This window comes from Bos indicus, chromosome 6, assembly GCF_029378745.1.
Source record: "Bos indicus isolate NIAB-ARS_2022 breed Sahiwal x Tharparkar chromosome 6, NIAB-ARS_B.indTharparkar_mat_pri_1.0, whole genome shotgun sequence".
NCBI classification, from domain to species: Eukaryota; Metazoa; Chordata; class Mammalia; order Artiodactyla; family Bovidae; genus Bos; species Bos indicus.
Genome location: NC_091765.1, coordinates 36,291,919 through 36,310,876, shown reverse-complemented (window position 1 = coordinate 36,310,876; position 18,958 = coordinate 36,291,919). Strand labels below are relative to the sequence as shown.

The 18,958-nt window shown below is 39.7% G+C and overlaps 1 protein-coding gene across 2 annotated transcripts in view; it reads right to left on the bottom strand.

The window, feature by feature from the left end:
* Positions 1-5,397: 5,397 nt before the first annotated feature.
* GPRIN3 (GPRIN family member 3) overlaps positions 5,398-18,958 on the bottom strand; it is a 77,290-nt gene continuing 63,729 nt past the window's right edge. For both annotated transcript variants that reach the window (XM_070791187.1, XM_070791186.1), the window contains exon 2: positions 5,398-16,330. In XM_070791187.1, coding sequence (XP_070647288.1) covers positions 13,873-16,215 — 2,343 coding nt within the window. In that variant the 5' untranslated portion in view covers positions 16,216-16,330 and the 3' untranslated portion in view covers positions 5,398-13,872. The remainder of the gene's footprint in view (positions 16,331-18,958) is intronic.

Here is an 18,958-nt window from a genome sequence, read left to right as displayed (position 1 = left end):
TGAAGGGGCACAGCTGGACATAGCCAGCCAAAAGATACAGAAAGGTATCTTAAGTCCCACATTTTATCATTTAAAAATGGACACTTTGAGTACTCTAACAGTCAAATTCTGTTAAGAAACTGTTGGCATTTTAAAATAGCATAACTGAAGAGAATTCTACAAAGAGATTTATCCAAATATAGGTAGGTTTTAGGGCAATCACTAAATAGTAGTGGAGGACCAGGGGGCTAGTGACTGGGTGGGGGTCCCCAGCACATGAGTCCTAGGCTTGAGAAGTCAAAGGCAGGAGAAGTAACCAGGAGTCACCTAATGGAGAGGTCTGTCGGCAGGGGTTCTGGCTTGGTCAAGCATAACACAACGCATGGGGCCAATCCGGGAAATAAATGTCCCAGCCTTCCTCTCTCTTCTCCCTGCCACCCGTCTGCAGCCAGCACATGGGTGTTGTGGGGAGCAGCATGGCACAGGGGCTGAGGTACCCATCTGTCCAGGTCAGCCTCCAAGTGCACAGAGCAGGATGAGTCAGGGTGAAGAGCACAGGAGAGATAACCAGCACAACTAAAAACATCCAGGATCGCTTCATTGGTAAAGTGACTCAGGTACTTACATTAAAGAGCTCCCATCAGATGTTTCAGGAAAATGGATACCCCAGAATGGAAGGCTTCCTGTGTCTTGATTTGGGTGGCAAAGATAGAAACAAGTTCTTGACTTAGCAACTGGTCTTTGGCAATTTCAAATCCTTAATTGAGAGTTGTATCAGTTTTCCATTGCTATGTAACAAGTTACCAGAGATTCAGAAACTTAAAACAGTATACACTTGTTATCTTAACAATTTCTGTTGTTGTGCTGGTGCTCGGTCACTCATTCCCGTCTGATTCTTTGCAACCCTACAGGACGGTAGCCCGCCAAGCTCTTCCACCCTTGGAATTTTTCAGGCAAGAATTCTGGAGTGGGGTGCCATTTCCTCCTCCAGGGGATCTTCTTGACCCAGGGATCGAACCAGCATATCTTGCCTCCCTTACATTGGCAGGTGGATTCTTTACCACTGCGCCACTGTCAGAAGTACAGGTCCGGCATGTCTGGAGTCTCTTCCAGGTCCTGCCTGCCTGAAATCAAGGTGTTGGTCTGGGCTGCAATTCACACCTGAGTTTAGGAGTCCTCTGCCAAGCTCATTGGCTGTTGGCAGAATTCATTTCCTTGTGGCTGTAGGGCTGAGTTGCTGTTTTTACTTCTCCTAGTCAGATGGCGAGGAGACCCCCAGCCCCTCGAAGGTGTCCCAATTCCTTGCCACTTGGCCTCCTCTCTACCAGCCAAATGGGATGCTTGTTTTCCCCCAGGCCAGACAGAATGTGTCTCCTTGACTTCTGGTACTAGCTGGAAAAAATACTATCTTTTAAAGGACTCATGTGATTAGGTCTGGCCCACTCAGATAATCTTTCTATTTTAAGGTCAGCTGACCTGGGACTTTAATTACAAAATCACCCCCACAGCTGTGCTTGACTGAATAACTGAGGGAAGATATGTGCTTATCAGAGGCAGGGAATCTCCAGGGCCCTCTTAGAATTCTGCCTACCTCAGTGCATCTGGTGGAGAAGGCAATGGCAACCCACTCCAGTACTCTTGCCTGGAAAATCCCATGGACGGAGGAGCCTGGTGGGCTGCAGTCAATGGGGTCTCAAAGAGTTGGACACGACTGAGCGACTTCACTTTCACTTTTCACTTTCATGCATTGGAGAAGGAAATGGCAACCCACTCCAGTGTTCTTGCCTGGAGAATCCCAGGGATGGGGGAGCCTGGTGGGCTGCCGTCTATGGGGTCGCACAGAGTCGGACAAGACTGAAGCGACTTAGCAGCAGCAGCAGCAGCAGCAGCAGTGGGTCTGGATAAGTGGAAGAGGAATCACCTGGGAATCACCTGCCTCCACAACCCATGCAAAGTTTGATGTTGCCAATTTCTAAAATCAGGGGTAGATTTGGAGCCTCTGGACTAGTGGCAGTTGCAAATGCAATTGTTTTCAGGGGCCAAGCAGGTAGCAGGGCTCAGTCACATGAACTTCCAGTATTTTCTATCCACACAAAGCTTTCCATCAGGTGGCAAGATCATCATTAGTGACATCATCTGTTTCAGCTTTGGGGACCCTCCCCGATTCAGCAGGCACAGTTCATTCAAATTGCAAATGCAGTCTCAACGCAAATTTTAAATGCCCAGTCTCATGGAATAATCATTTTTCTGTTTACAACTGGAAGTTCCTTCCTTATCAGCCTCACAGACCCACACAAAGAAGGGGGTTGTGATTTGGCTTTTTGTTTCTACACCCCTTAAAGATTCTATTTCTGCCAGATAATCTGGATGAAGACCAGGGAGAGGTAGGAACAAAGGGGATCTGGAAAGTTCATACTTTGCTGAGTGTTGCACTCTCTGGCAAGGGCTTATTTGAACCTACGCTGGTGGGCATTCTGCGGATTCTTTTAAGAGTTCTCCCCGTGCCCCTGCCTCCCTTACATGCAAACATGTGCTGTTTCTGGGTGCATGCACGCACACACTGATTCTCTCTCCCTCCCTCTCATGCACACATCTCCAGGGTTCTCCAACTTGCAGGTTTTTTTTTTTTTTTTAATACAGGTGAAGCACTCTCTTCCTACTCTTGCATGTAAAGCTCCTAACTCAGCCTTTGTAAATCTGGATGGTCTCCTCCAAAAGCATTCAGCTGTGGGGGGTAGAGATTTGTTAGTGGAGTTGAGCATATTTTCACAAGTTCATGATGCTTGCTTGTGCAGTTTGATGAATCTCTGTGTTGTATTCATCTTTTTGTAACTGGTTTGTAGGTGTTCTTCCTATTTTTCTAGATTCCAATATTTTGTCAGTTATATCACCTCTCTTAATTTGCATATGGAATCTTTTTTATCATATCTAAGTTTCAAATATTCATGTAAAGTTACCAATTGTTTTTCCCTTTTGCTCCTTTTTTGAATTGGTAATATTTTAATTAGCATTTAACTTTATATTTTAAAAATCATATTTGATGTGACAAAGTTAAACTAATCAAAATCTTTTACTAATTCTTAAGGATCTGATAACTCTAAACATTGGAATAGTGTTACCCTTATGTTTTGAACAAAAAGGGAAATATACTTAAAGTGACAATTTAGGTATGTCATAGTCATATTTAAACCAGTCTTAGTGCTTTTCTAGATTTATTAAAAAGTTTACTAAATAGAAGAAAGTGGCAAAATGCCAGCCTTTTTATAATCTAATGGTAAAGTTCAAGCAAAGAATACAAAACTCAAAGGAGTAGCCAGAGGAACTAACATTTGTTCTCCCTGTGTCATTTAATCCTCATAATATTGCAGAGTAAGTATTGTTATCTCCATTTCACAGGTGAGCTCACTGAAGCTCAAAATGATTAAGTGACTGGGCCAAGAAATTTAGTTTTAAAGCTGAAATTTGAACCCAGGATTCTTTGGTTCTAAACCTGGGTAATTACCATGATATCTTTTTGAACATCCATTTTTTGAACATCCATTTCAAGTATCCAACCCTGAAAAAATGTGCAATTTTATACAATACTTCCCAAGGTGGAGATATATGTAGAAGTGCCCAGAAGAATATTTAGCCCTTGATCATTACTCTTTGTATTGACTTTAGGAAAAAAGAACACAGAAAATAATCAAATACTTTCAGCCTTTTAAGAAGTCTTACCTTGCTTCTAAACACTTAGAATATCTTTGACAGTGACATTCTGTTTAGGTCTTTTTTTTCTTGTTTTGAATGACAGGCCAAGGTCCTTGTGTAGTTTGATTGAGAGGTGTCAAGTGGGAATAAAAAAAAAAAGGCGTAGGAAAATATCATCCCTGGGAAGCCAGTACTCCCACCAGAAATTTCTTTGAGCACTTGCAGCTTCTATCCTGATAATATGAATTTCTACTATGTTAGTCCTGTATGATATTTTTAGAAAAACTGGCTATAGGACATTAAGATGATTCAAAGAGTCTAAAGAATTTAGAACTCTGTAACTTAGCTTACTGATAGTCTAGAATGGTGTTAAGGGAAATTAAACAATATTGGTATTCATGAGTTCATTAAGAATATATGTTAGACTTAAAGAGTTCCTGTATGGTCTACAAAAGGTGTACTCTTTACAAGAAATAAGTATTTTGAATTCACAGTCAGTCCAGTGAAGCCAGATTATGCTAAGGCTGTTTTGTGTTTACTACTTAACATTAAAGATGTGGGTGTGTGAGAACAGTTGGCTGTAAATGGCACCTAATGATAGGAATGCCTGCTGGTGGCACATAAACAGCTACAGGCACAAGATAAAACATCTCAGCCCTCCTGAGGATCCTTGCACCATCTAACTTCTCCACAAATAGCATTTATATCTTTGGAAATGTATGAAGTTTCATTTGCCAAAATGAATGTCTCAGTGTTCAAGAGTTAGGTAATGGCAGCCCAGGACATCAATTAAGGCTGGAATACTGTGTATTTATACATACAATCATTGGATGGAGAGCAAGGCCCTTGGAAGTTTTGAAACAATCACTGTTTAAGGTTCATGGAAAGTTCACTAAATCATTTTTTAAGATTGAAAGAAAGTGAAAGTGCTAGTTGTGTCTGACACTTTGTGACTCCACGGACTATGGTCTGCCAGGCTCCTCTGTCCATGGGATTCTCCAGGCAAGGATACTGGAGTGGTTGCTATTCCCTTCTCCAGGGGATCTTCCTAACCCAGGGATCAAACCTGGGTCTCCCACATTGCAGGCAGGTTCTTTCCCATCTGAGCCTTAGAGTTCATAAATGTTTTATCTATCCAACTCACCAGTTCTCACAGATTCAAGGAGGCAAAAAGGGATCTAACTATAGTGTTAGTTTTATTCATGGTTAAACTGGATTTAAGGCCATAGCTGGGTTTTCTGTCTCCTTCTGGAAACATAAACTGCAGGATGCTGATTTATTTACCAAGGAGCAGGCAGAAAAGCTGAAACCCCACAGCAACACACCTAGTGGCCATGGGCAGAGGCATGAGACAATATAAGCTTGAATATAGGTTTCTATGCTTCCATAAGAGTAGATGTACCCGGCACCCTACCTCCTCCTATATTTCCATGAACATCAACCTCTCATCACCTCTCACTGAGCAAAAGTTCATACATGGACAGCCACATGGACACGTATACACATACCACTGTGCCGTGCTGAGTAGGAAAAACCACTGTTTCAGATGAGCTGCAGGCATGGGAATTCTATTTTAATGAATGGAATTGATACTTTCAGTGTAAATACTTTCAGCTTCACTGCAGAATTGTGTCACACTGAAAATCAGTTGATTCTAAACATCCTAGGGCTAAGGAACAACTTTGCCAGCAATGGCAGAAACAATAATAACAAAAAACAAAGACTGTATCTCTTAATCTATATTACGTTTATTATGGAAAGTGGAAAAAAGCAACAAAATCATATTTGACATTTTTTAAGGATAAAATTAAGTCATCAGTTGAATTTCATTCATTCATCCATTCAAAACTCAAATCCAAAATGAGGGTGGATGTGTAGGTAATTTCAAAATCTTGATCTATCCTCATGTAAATCATAATATTCCATCTTTTCTCCTAGGTAATGAAATTTTATTGATAGGTCAATTTACAGAGGATGGGAACTTTCTTAAGTAAGCAATTTAATGACCTTTGTCTATAGGGATCATGAAAAGACATAACTTTAGATTCATAAATGGAATTTCACTTTATTACTGTTTCTTCAGTGATTTAACATCATACTACACTTTTGGTCTTTATCCACTGAGTACACACATAAATGATTCTTATATTGATGTCTATAATTTTTCTGGTTGGCACTTAAATTAATACATGACTTCCAAAATAATTACATAAATTTAAATTTATCTTTTAAGCAACAGTAAATATTGACATGAAGATTTCATGTATGCTTTTCTAACATCCATTTTTGGTAGTTAAAAAACACAGCTAGGTGTAGTTGTAATTGTAGTATTTTTATGGTGTTTAACCTTTTTTAATCTAAGATATAAAGATGGCACATTCAGTCTTTAAAATATGAGTACCTATGAAATGGTATAATTGACTTTCTATTGAGAAGTGGTTATATTTGTACTTTGCCATACAGAAGTTTCTGTTGATGGCAATTCTGGTATTTCTTTTCATAACTTCAACCTAATATCTAGCCAATATAATTATTAGTGTCAAAATATCAGGATCAACTCATATTAGGTTTTAAGGACCAGATTAGACTTTTCGATGTCTAACAGAGTACTTCCTTTTGAAGAAATGAGAGAAACTAAAACAACATCGATTCACTGACTGGAACTGTGATAAATTGACTACTGTCCAGTACTGACATGTGCTGGCTAATGACTCTAATCTTGTTATCTAGTCCACACAGTGTCACCAACTGTCAGTAACAATCATTTATTTGAGTCCATTTTAAGGAAATCCCAATTGCTAACATCCTGTTATTCTACCAGTGTCATTTGTAACTTCTAAAAATAAAATCTTTACTCTTTGACTTGTCTTTGGTGTTGCTAAACATTGTTTTGCCAATCTCAAGAGAAGAATGCCTGCAATCATGTTTCACCTTGAGTGATTATATACCCTTTTGAAATCTAGAGATACAGCTCTACAATACAGAGCTTTTCTGAGCCTGTGCACATAAACACGCCACCGAACGCACAAAAGGAGTCTATGAAGCACAACTGGTTTCCCCCGGTGTTTGTCATTTCCAGATAAAACATTAGGTACTTAAAGAACAGCACTAAACCTTTGCAGCTGCTCAAGTACCTGTCTGTGTCTCAAGTAATATCACCTAGATTTTCGTGACTCGGTGGGGCTGGGCTTTCTTGGCGCTTAGGAAATGTGCTACGAGGGAGTAACACCGTTAAATGAGGAGCATATAATCTGATATCAATCTGCGTGAAACCAAACAGTCATGAAAAGATGCAATTTTCAATTAGTTGTTTTAATTTGTGATCGATTTAAATGTACCAGTATGAATAAAATGCATTTACGTGTGCATACATATGTGGGTAATCTATTTACAGTTATGTTATGTATACATTTTTATGTGTAGAAAACGAAAATTCACATTGATTAGCCTTTTTGAGGCTTTTGAACAACTGTTTCTTCTTCCTGTTTTCCACTGCTTTGAGAATTTAGATAATTCATACAAGGTATGTACACAATCACACCCATAGTATGTACATCCTAATCACACAACACAGAGAAGATGTGTGAGGAATGTAAATCAACCCAGTGGTCAAAGAACTGACCTTACCTGTGACTAATGGCATGGGGAATTAGCCCTGGCATATTTGGTAACAGGCCAATCTACTGATGACTGCATTCAGCCTTTGTGATAATTATGTTATCTACTCTGGGAGATGATTAAGAGAAGAAAACAACAGCCCTTTCTGACCTTCAAAAACGAAAGGACAAATTCTGTCACTTAACACACATGCACACTTCTGTTGGTTTTATTCACTTTCGGCCATGTGCCTACCTGATGACAGAACTTGGCCTTAAAATGGGATGCAGCGTTTTTTTTGTTTTTTGTTTTTTCCTACACATAAAAATAGAAAACCAACTGCTCACAGTCTGTACATACTTACAAAATGTACTGATGTACCACAACCAGCTACAGGGTAATGCACAATATAGTGTTTACATGTTAGTACAGCAGAGATAAATACATTTAGAAGTTTAGTAATTCTTAGTATATTTCCTTCTTGGGTTTACAGGCCCTGAAGACCTTTCTCAAATACCTGGGAAAGGTATTTCCAGATGCCCTTAAAAACAAGACTTAGTCTCTCCAACCCTTTAGGGAATGGGGACTGTGAGAATAATACTGTAATCTTCCAAGTTACCAACATCAGAAATGATGGAAAACATTTTACAAAATAATTTACTCAAAGATGTGGTTAAATAAATGCTACGAAGTCTAAATGGGTAAGCCCCTTCTGCTCATTTCATAGTTTGCTCTATACATAACACAAAAACAATATGAACCATAAAAAAATGTTTAACTTCTCAAAAGTTTTGCTTAAAAATAATTTAATTTTTAAAGGAACAAAGAGTAATGCTAGCAGCAAGGTCAAAAAGCAAGCTATCCTTTTCACTCCAAAATAAACGGATGGCCTCCCATATCTTAAAAGATCGAGAAAGAAGTTAGTGTTTCTTCCCCACTCAATTCTCTTTAACACACTTAAATCATTAGGGTATTTGTCATCACAACTATCATCATGCTGGTTGATCATGAGTACCTTTTTCTAAAGTGTAAAATGCTGCTGCTGCTAAGTCGCTTGAGTCGGAAACACGTGATCTTTACTCCAGCCAGTTGATTTCGAGCTTGAACCCAAAAGAATACTTGGTGAAGAATTAGTATTTAGAAACGCCCATCTACAACATCATATTCACGTTTTAGCTAGTCCTCATTTGAGAACCCATTTATTTCATAGCTAAATCTGGTAATCTCCAGGCAGAGTTAACTGAATTGCTTTCTTATAGGCTAGTATCCAGGGAGAGTAATTACTATACATTTAACCTTCCATTTCAACGGTGTTTCTGGATGAAGCTGTCTTGAATTTTAAGCTAGCAAGACTCTTGGTGATTCCTTTGGTCTTGACTAATGTTAAAACAGAGCTGTTAACCATCAGGTCTAATGGTCACTAGTGTTGTGCCTCTCTATGGAGCTCTTACGTAAGTTTTTCCAGCAAGAAAGCAGAAATTATGCCTTTGCTACTTTTATCCCATGGGTTATGGTCAGTCTTCATGGAGCAAACCATAAATATATAATGGTGTGCCCATAATAGATGCACTTGGTGATATAACTGCCTCTTTTTGGCACATTATTGCTTGACTTTAATTTCATTATCAACAGTCTTTATTCTCAGGATGAGTAGCTGAGATATCTGGGTCTTAGAAAAACACACCAAACTTGGGAATAACACCTTGTTGCACCATTCTGGCCCTCACAGTCATTTCACCAAGGCTTGCCGTTATTCAAATGTCCTTTTGATTATCACCTTGATTTACCTAACAGCCAACAGTAATTTTTCAGGGTTTTTTTGTTTTGTTTGTTTCTATCTACACATATATGCCAATGTACTGGATTTGCTTTGAGAGAGGTTATTTGGTTGTGGCAAGTGAGTAGTTTAGCTGGTGAATGTTCACAGTTAAAAGTAGCTGTAATGAACTCTGGTAGATGTCACTGATTTGTGAGACAGAATTTTTCCACTTCAATCCATCTTCATTTATGTCCTTGGTCATTGCAAATCAAGTTTATTTTATTTCTGTAGCCAAGGAGAATTCATTTTTTTCCAACAGTAGGGTAAAGGTCATGGAAATATGTTTCAGTCTTTCCAAGATTAATTTTTCCCCTTTTGCAAAAAAATGTCTAAAACTTTGTAGATATCCTTCAGCCCATGTGTCTACACAATGACATTTATAAATTACTCAGCTGGCTGCAGAATTTCATTAAGAAGGATAAAGTTACAAAGTTGGACAGGAGATCTGGCACGTTACCTGTTATTTGCCAGGTGGCAGCAGCTGACCCACCTTTGGAGATTCAACCCAAAGGGCCACACATGGAACCAAGAACATTGCTAACAGAAAAGAAAATGCTCAGATGGGAATATAAAACAGCAAGCACTGAGGCAGAGGAGGGCAAGACTTCTGGTTCACTGTGTAGACAGAACAGGGATAGAGACAAGATGGTCAGTTTATTTATCCAAGATACTGCTGAGTTCACTGCATTATTATCACAAAGGGGAAGTTCATAGGCTCTGTTTCTCAAATACCGCTTAGAACAAAGCTGGAGAGAGTAAACAGCGTCATCTCCATGGCAGCATTGGAGATGATTAGTAAATCAGACACGTAGAGGCCTACACAAGGCTACAAGTGACATTTGTGATATTCAGTAAACACACACACACATATATATATGCAAACCTTATCCTAATGTATTGTTTTCCTTTATACTGATTCTTAAAAAGTAGACAAGGGCTGTGGTAAATTATGCGGTACTAGAAATGGACAAATTGTTAAACACTTGCACAATATGTAGGAGGAAGAAAAGACAGTTTCTCACATTTTGGAAGCAAAACAGTAACAAAGAGGATACAACAGAGGCCAAACAATTCACATTAACAGCCTATTCATATAGGTCCTCTGTAAACAAATCTTAAAGTCACATCATATCCTAGTCTTCATGTGGTATATACAGATATTTCCCAAATGATAGGAAATCCCAGAGATGAGAGGAAGACTATCAGAATAAGCTAGAACAATAAAAACCTTAATACTCTTAGATACAACCCAAAGCAGTTTTCCTTTTCTGCTTTCTTAAGATGACAAGCTCTTGTTAAGAACTTGGTTCCAAAATTCAACCTCTAGGGTATATGGTACACATGCATATTCAGTCCCATTTATTCCAGTTATGATATTTAACCTATAACATGGAGAACACTGATATCCAAAGTAATAAATATTCGACCATTCTAAAGATTAAAGATCATCAGAAATCAAATTATATTCAATAGAGCTGACTTGTCAAGGTAGGAAAACACAGTAATATTTTTTTATAAATATTTCATTTTGGATGCAAACAAAAAAGGTTTCTGGTCCACTTTGGCCTAACAAAACGTTTAACACGTGCCATGGATCCAAAACACAAAGCTTAATTAGGATTTCAGTGTATGTAAAGTAGTTGGTCTGTGGCATCAAGGGTAATACTCCAAAAAGACATAATTAGAAAATCACTGAAGATAAGTAGATACATGACAGTTGAAATGGTCACATTTTTCTTGTAGTCATAAAATAGAAAAATCGGTATTTAAACGAAAAATTTTCACTGGGTATACATCTTCCCATGTTAAACATATGGATGGCCTAAGTCATCCCTTTTTTCCTGCTGGTTTAAAAAATATCTTATACTGATCTACTTAATAAAGTATTCCCTCCATTTATTTCAACAACTAAAATACATTTAAAAGGACCAAAAGATAACTAAAAGAAATAAGGACAAAAACAGCTTTCAACACTGTGTGTGTCATGCAGGTAACGAATAAGCAGAGCAAGTTCAAAGAGTCTGCCATGAAAATTGTTTTGCAACTTCATTTGCTGGGTGAACCTAAGGAATCACAAATGATGTCCTGAATGTGTATGTGTCATAGATCCAAGTGAAAGAGCGTTTTCAAAACAAGGTTTTATCCTGAGAATCTTTGGGGGATCATAATGCAGAAACACCACTGTTTTGAACAGGCTCCTGTCTTATTTATCTATTTGATGAGCTATGTCTGTGACAATTTTTTTCAGGACTTTTCCTTCTATAAGATTCAGTAAGTGAGAAGAAAGCTTTTGTAACATTTTGTGACAATCTTTAGAGTGTGGTAAAGATTGAAAGTAAAAAATTGAAGATTAAGAAGTAAAGGTTAGTTTCAGTCCCCAGAAAAACCAAAGTGACTCTAGCACACTTTAAGTTTTAATTGATTGAATTTTATTAATTTGCTTCTAATGTGTGACAACAACAATGTCTACAACTCTCTTTGGCCTCTGTTTCCTTTCACTATTTATAAATCACATGGTTACTCCAACCTCATGAAAACTAATATTATTACCAGATGCTAAATTCTTCCTTTTTTCCCATTTTAATGCAGGGACAGCCTGTTCTAGCCAGTTCAGAGCAGAGGGTGACCTGGGCCCACCCATCTGGAGTGGGTACTGTTGACAGCTGCCACTGTGTACAGAGGGTGTTCTCTATGTGTACACAGCACGTGGGAGGGAGACAGCCAGTGAGCGAGACAGGAGGGAGGTTAAACTCTGGCAAAGGCATCTCCTACAGAAGTGACATGAACACTGCAGCCAATGGGTATTTAAGGCCCAAAGAGAGAGTTTTAGACGCAATTCATTATTAATAATTTTGGCTGCTAATTTGATGGTAATTTCTACTTAGATAGCCTTCTTAGTAGAGGCCAACTGGTAAGAAACAAACATGTGCTTTATTTAAAAATTCATTGTAAGTTTCAATTCTAACACCTGTAATTGCCATTCTCTGGCTCTGACTCTGAGAATGGCTCTGTGGTCTGCTTATGTACGCTTCATAGACAGTCCAATTACTTTGAAAGAAATTGATGACTATTGACTAATTTATGTCTGATGTAGCTTGTGGTGTTAAAGTTGAGGTATGATATCCTCCTGCAATATGTTCAGAATCTGCAAAAGAGAATCCAAATTAAAAAAAAAAAAATAGAAACTTTGCATTGACTACACAAATGGCATTTATGAATCTCTGGAGAGATAGTATACAGCTGGACAATTCTTTCCTGGCTCATCAGGGCAGTGAGTTTAGAGAAAGCAGCCAACGCCCCTTCATCACTAACAGTGATTCTCTAAATGCAAGGTGGAAACCAACAACCTCCAGGGCTCACTCCTCTCTTCCCCACGAGCCCCACTCAAGCCCTGTTGGTCACCCAGCCAGTGCCCTGCACAACACTCATGGGCCCCAAGGACACGCTTCCATTATGGAGACAGGTGAGGGCTCAGCTCAAACAGGTGCCTATATTCTCAAGGACTAAGCTCACCCAAAGCTTAGTTTTAGTAAAGGCAGCTTTACTAAAGCTGTTTTAGTAAATGATGTTTTAGTAAAGGCAGCTTCTTTTAATGGGTTGGAAGGATGAGATATGATGGTATTTCTCTTAAAATTAATAGGCTTGAAGAGATTACCTTTTTACCACAGATTAGTCTTAAGCAATTATTAAGATGATATTAGTCTGCATACAAAAGCAGCGAGGGAGCTCATTTTTTTGACTACATTTTCTATTAGAAGCTACCGAACCAAACCAAAACAAAAATACAAACTGCATCCTGTTCACAGGAGCCACAATTAAACCTGTTGTTTTTGTTACTCAGGAGACTTTCCTTTTTTCAACATAAGAAAAGGAGTGTTGGGTAATTGGCTATTTATAATTCCTTACCAGAACCTTAACATTCTCAGCAGAATGTTATTGGAGACAGCTGAACAACATAAAACTCAGTATTATCAATAATATGATAATTCTCTTCAAGAATTCAGTCACATGTATTTCCTCTTGGGCAAGGAAATATGAATTTAATCTAAGCACAATCACAGAGATGACCCTTGCCCTTAGTGTAGGAAAATGTATATACATAAATTCATGTTTTATGTGGGCAGTATTCAAATGGTTTGCTAACTTTTTTCCTAATATAACTTTCTTATGTTTATTAACAGGTATAACAAGGTTTATAAAAAGGATTATATGCAGATGTTTACAAATATTATTTCATATTTGGCATTTTATGCATGTAAGTACTTTATTTATATCCTCTAGCCGAGGAATGAGTCAAATTTGTTTCCATTTTTTTTCCATGATATTTCTCATCACCTACTTAAATTTTGTGTGGTATCAGCATTCTTATTGCATTGGACTACAAAGTATAACTGTATTTGCTAACAGTGTCTTTGCTACTTTTAATATAAAGCAGGGGTTTTAATGGAAATACCATAGTGTGATAAATTGAGGCAGTAATATAAAATGACACATGTGTAATGAGCATGTTATTCTAAAAACATATTTAAAAAAAGTGTTATTTCCTCTTAATTAAGGTTGTAAGCCTTCAGTGAAGCTTACTTCTTCACTTCCTTTCAAATTGAAACAATATTTTTTATTTATGGAGCCCCAAGCAAAGGACCCAGCAATTCTTAGTAGCAATTTCTGTGAGTTAATGCTTTCTCTTCCTGGTCCCTCAGAAAAAAAATTAAGTAAGCTCTGACATAGACAGATGGACACCTCTGAAGCTTGTAGCAGTATCCAAGGGCTTCTGGACATGTTCCTTTTCAATCTAACACAGAAGAAGGAGCAGGACGAATGCAGCAGGTGGGGCGTCGAAAGTTCTGCAGCATGGACTGGAAAACGCTGTGCTGCCTGCCTTTGAGCTTTTTATTAGAAGAAGTATCTGAGGAGATGGACCTCCGGCTCTGGCCGCTTTGAGCTTTGATTAACTTCTCGTGTTCTCTGATTTGTCTTTGTAAATGGTTCTGTATGGCGATGCCCAGGGACTCCGGGTCCAGGGAAGCGCCATACACCTCCCAGGTCATGCCCTGCTCGTCCCACACCACGTCCCGGACACGCTTGGACTGTTTCAACTGGAGCTTGGAGTCGGCACTCAGCTGCTTCTTCTTCTCTCCTGGAGTGAGTCCCACCTGGGCGGCAGCAGCTGTCACGTTTAACTTCTGCTCCTTGAGGAACTCGCTGACTCGGCTGGCCCGGCGGGGGCTGGCTTTGACGGAGCGAGAAGGGGTCCTTTTGCCAGAGCCAGGACTAGAGTCCCCAATGGCATCCGACGGCAGGCTTAGGCTGGCAGCTGTCTTGGTCTGTCTGTTTTCTTCCCCGGTGCCCTCCTGGCTCCTTCTAACTGGGGAGGGTGTAGGGCTGGCACCTGATGCCACGCCTCCACTTTCTTGAGATTTAGGATTGAGCAGTAGGCTTTTGGCCTCTGCCCTTGCCCTCACCTCCAGGATATCGATGCCAGGAGATTCTTGTTCTTTCATTATCTGAGGAGACGCAAGCTTCTTCTCTCTTGCATCCCCTTGATTCGTGAGATCCAAGCTCCTGGACTGGTCGGCTCTGCTGGCAGGGCCACAGTAGTCGGAGAGTTTGCAGTCGGGGTCTGGTTTGTGGCCACTGGTGGTTGCCACTGCAAACTCAGATGGCTTCGTTTCACATTTCCCTAATCCGTGACCTGTTTCAACTTGACGTCCTGCGCTAAGAGAAGTCTGGTCACTGGGGCTAGCTTTCAGGGAGGTAGAAGTAGTACCCGAAAGCTGTCTAAAGGTAAGCTCTTGCCCCGCTAGGGTCATTCCCGCTGATTTCCCGTCTTGTTTACACGTCTCCTGAGCATCACTGGATGACACGTTGATGGCTGAGGTTTTAAGAACCTCCCCCGGTAGGCTCCCTGACTTATTTTCTCCTTGGAAAGCTGCAGAAACAGCTGTAGCTGTCTGGATGTGCACCGCTGGCATAAGGTCACGGCACTGACCCGCCTCCCTGGGGTCTAGGGTGTTCTCAGACAGCTCCAACGTGTGGTTCGCGCTGCCGTGGCAAATGACACGCAGCTGTTCTTGTTCGAACCGCTCTGGAGCAGGGGTTTCCTTTAAGAATGCAGCGAGGATGCTGGGGCTGGTGGACGCCGATCTGCTCTGGACACTCGCCACTGCCTGCACCTCGGCATCTTGCTGAGCCCTGGGCGGGGTTTTCTTGATCTCATTTTCAGCTTGGCTGGTCATCGTACTTGCTTCTTTAAACCTTGACACTTGAGGCTGTGCTGCCAGCGGCACCTTCTCTGGATCTGGAGGAAACATGGATCCGTTGCTAGGGAGGTGGGATGGTTGAGGAATCACCGAAGTCATGGCCTGGGTGTCTGAGGTGGCGGCAGAGGGTGGTTTGTTCCCCGAACATCCATCTTCTCCTGTTGGAGAGCCACAGGACCTTGTCTGGGAAGTGCAAACAGCTTGCTGCCTTTCTGCTTCGGGTCCACCTACAGTAGCGGAAGTAGGACTGAACGACCTGGCTGCTGTATCTTCAGTTTGCACTATTCCCTGCATTGTTTCTTGAGAAGGAAAATCACAGGGCATTTGATCTTTGCCACAGATGACCACCACCGGACAACTTGACTTCTCAGGTTGCCCTCCATCTGCAGTTCTCTGTGATTTCACCAGGGTATCTTCAGGCCCTGACTGGGGGCTGGCATGGGGCTGGTTGCCTGGGACAACTGGGTGGATGTGCTGATTGGCTGGCATTGTAAATGTTGCAGGTATTAGATCCTTGCCTGCTGCAGAACACAGGGCTGGTGCTGTGGGCTCTCTGCCCCCTGACAGCTGAGTATTGCCAGGAGAGTTGAGTGTGGGAGATGCCTTCCCCACCTCACTGACAATGTCAGGAGAGGACATGGCTGCCTGCGTGGGCACATGCTCACTGGCCTGCATCAGGGCCTTGGCAGCTGTTCTGGGGCTGAGGTCTGGCTCTGCAGGAGTGCTGGAAAGGCCATTGGTGTTCTCACTCAGGACTTCTGGTCGAGGCTGGGGCGAGGCAACCTGCACCTCTCCCAGGCCCTCTTCTTCTCCAGAAGCTGCAATCAGGGATGTTTTGGCTGATCTCAGAGGGTCAGGTACAGTCCCCATGGAATCTCTCTCCGGGAAAAAGCTTGGAGCTTGCACCTGGACAGCACTCCTTTAGGGAAGCAGCCGAAGCTCAAAGTGAAGATGCAATCAGGGGTGATTCCTCTGAAGGACCAATCTGTGAATCAAGGAAACAGTACCATTAATATAGTACAGTATCTGAGGGTTGAAACTATACCAATTTGTCACTTGTATAGGATCTCACAAGCACATGAAATCTTTTCTTTCCACAACTGTTGATATAAATGCAGATCTTGGGAAGAAAGATTATGGGAAAATTATTTTAATTATACAAGTATTATCTTGATATGTTAGTTTCTGCTTCATCCCATTGCTGTCTAGAAAATAGGCTTTTAACATATTAATACTTACATATGCACTTACTAACAACTTCAAGTCATTTGTGTAATCTGATTTACCAGATATCAGAAAATCCTATAAAGCAACTGTAATCAAATGAATAAGTATTAAAATAAGAAATAAGCCCAAACAGATATGTAGACTAGATTATCTTGAAATAGATCCAGATATAAAATGAGGATTTAATATATGACAAAAGAGGCATTTCAATCTAGTGACAAAAGGATGGATTATTTAATATAAGGGGCTGGCAAACTCATTAGTCATCTTAAATAAAAGAAAACTCTCTCTTATACCAAAAATAAATCTTAGATAGACTTAGAGAGATTAAAGGTTAAAATATAAATATTTAAATAAAAAACTCTGTTAAGAAAATATAAGCTCATAAATATATCTAGGAGCATGGTAGATAGGTTTCTTTGGCAAGGCAGAAAATATACCCAGAATTATGAGAGAAAACATCAGCACAGATGACTAAAAAAAATGACAAAACTTTTGCATGGCAAAAGATGACACAAACAGGTACAACAGGTTTAAAAAAGTGTTTTCAACCCTAGAGGACAGGCAAAAATATCTGAAATATAGTAGAAGTTCTTAAAAACTTATAAGGAGACAAAATAATCCATTGGAAAAATGGATATGGAAGCACAGTTTATAAGGTAGGAAATCCAATAGCCAACAACTTGATGAAAAGATGATCAAATTCATTTGTGATCAAAGAAATGCAAATAAAGAAACAATGAGATTTTACTCTATACCAACTGCACTTGCAAAAACTTTTAAAAAATGTTGTAACACCATGGCCTGGGAAGACCTTGTGAAAGGAAGTATTTCTATTAATTGTACGTGCAAATGTGTATTGTTGCAGCTTTCTTAGGGAAGTAGTTTAGCTTTTAAAACTAAAAATACACATGTCCTTCACTCAGTGATCCTATCAATAGAAATAAAATACCAGCATATGTAGATAAATATACAAGTATGTTTATTAAAAATGCTTTCCCTGGTAGCTCAGATGGTAAAGAATCCACCTGCAGTGGAGGAGACCTGGGTTCAATCTCTGGGTTGGGAAGATCCCCTGGACAAGGAAATGGCAACCCACTCTAGTATTCTTCCCTGTAAAATTCTGTGGAGAGAGGAGACTGGTGGGCTACAACCCATGAGATCACAGAGTTAGACACCACTGAGTGACTAACACGTGCACACATGTCTATTGGAGAACTATTTGTAGAGGCAAAAAACTCAAACTGGTTTCCTTAAAAGGCGGAGAGGCAGAATAAATCATGATATAGCTCTACAGTAGAGCATTTTACAACCATTAAAATAAATAGCTAATGAGGTTATAACTTTTCACTTGGGAGAAATTTCACCAAGGTATGGTTGAATGAGAAAAGCAAGGTACATAAAAGAATATATGTTTTCATTTCTGTAAAACAATGACCAAAAACTCTACATACATATGTGTTATGTGTGTGTTTATGTGTAGTTATATAAGTCCCAAAAGGAGTTTTCTGACTTAGAAATAGGGAAAAAGAGATGTAGGTATCCAAAAGTGGGAAAATTTTGGATGTTAACAAGTATATCTGAGTCTTTAAAAGTATATATGAAAATTTATTCATGTGTGTTTATGCATAAACATTTTTTTAGAAAGAATAACCAGACTATGTGATGAAGACACAGCAATGGTTCAGAAATTAGCAGATAACTGTTTTGATATTACTTCTATCACTCACAGGTTCTATGACCTCATGGCAATCACTTAATCTTTCTGCACCCCAAATTAACTCATTGGCAAAATGAATTATATGATTTCTAAGGGCTCTTCCAGCTCCAAATTTCAAAGATCCTACTTTTTGCATGTGATAGATAATAAATCAAACATCACAATCATAACTCCAGCTTTAGCGTCAAAGTAAGGCAAAGGTCAATCTGGTTGGGCCCAGATTTTGAAAATAAATACTTTTGTGTTTTGGTTTAATGGTATTTGATTGCTCAATCATATGGCATTTAACAATAAATCCAATTTATCTTCTTTCCCAAACAGCTCTTCTTCTAACTTCATTATTCATATTGATGGGTTAAAGATTTTCCCTTCCTTGGTCTTGACTGCTTTCTGCTCATTCAAATCACTTCCCCAGGTTTATGTTCCATTTCTTCCTTTCTAGAATTTTCTGTTGCAGTCACTTGTTGTGCCCCAAGCTTATTTTCCCTCTGCCTCTTTGGCATCTGTCTTTATTATACCTTTAGTACTACTATCTGACCTCATCTTCAAAAAGCAGACTCGTTCTTCAAAACCCCACTTAAACCCCATCCTTTCTGAAGGCTCCTAAGGCCTTTTAAGTCATAAAATCTCTCTCTCTTTTCAAAATTCTACAGCTATGGCCATCTG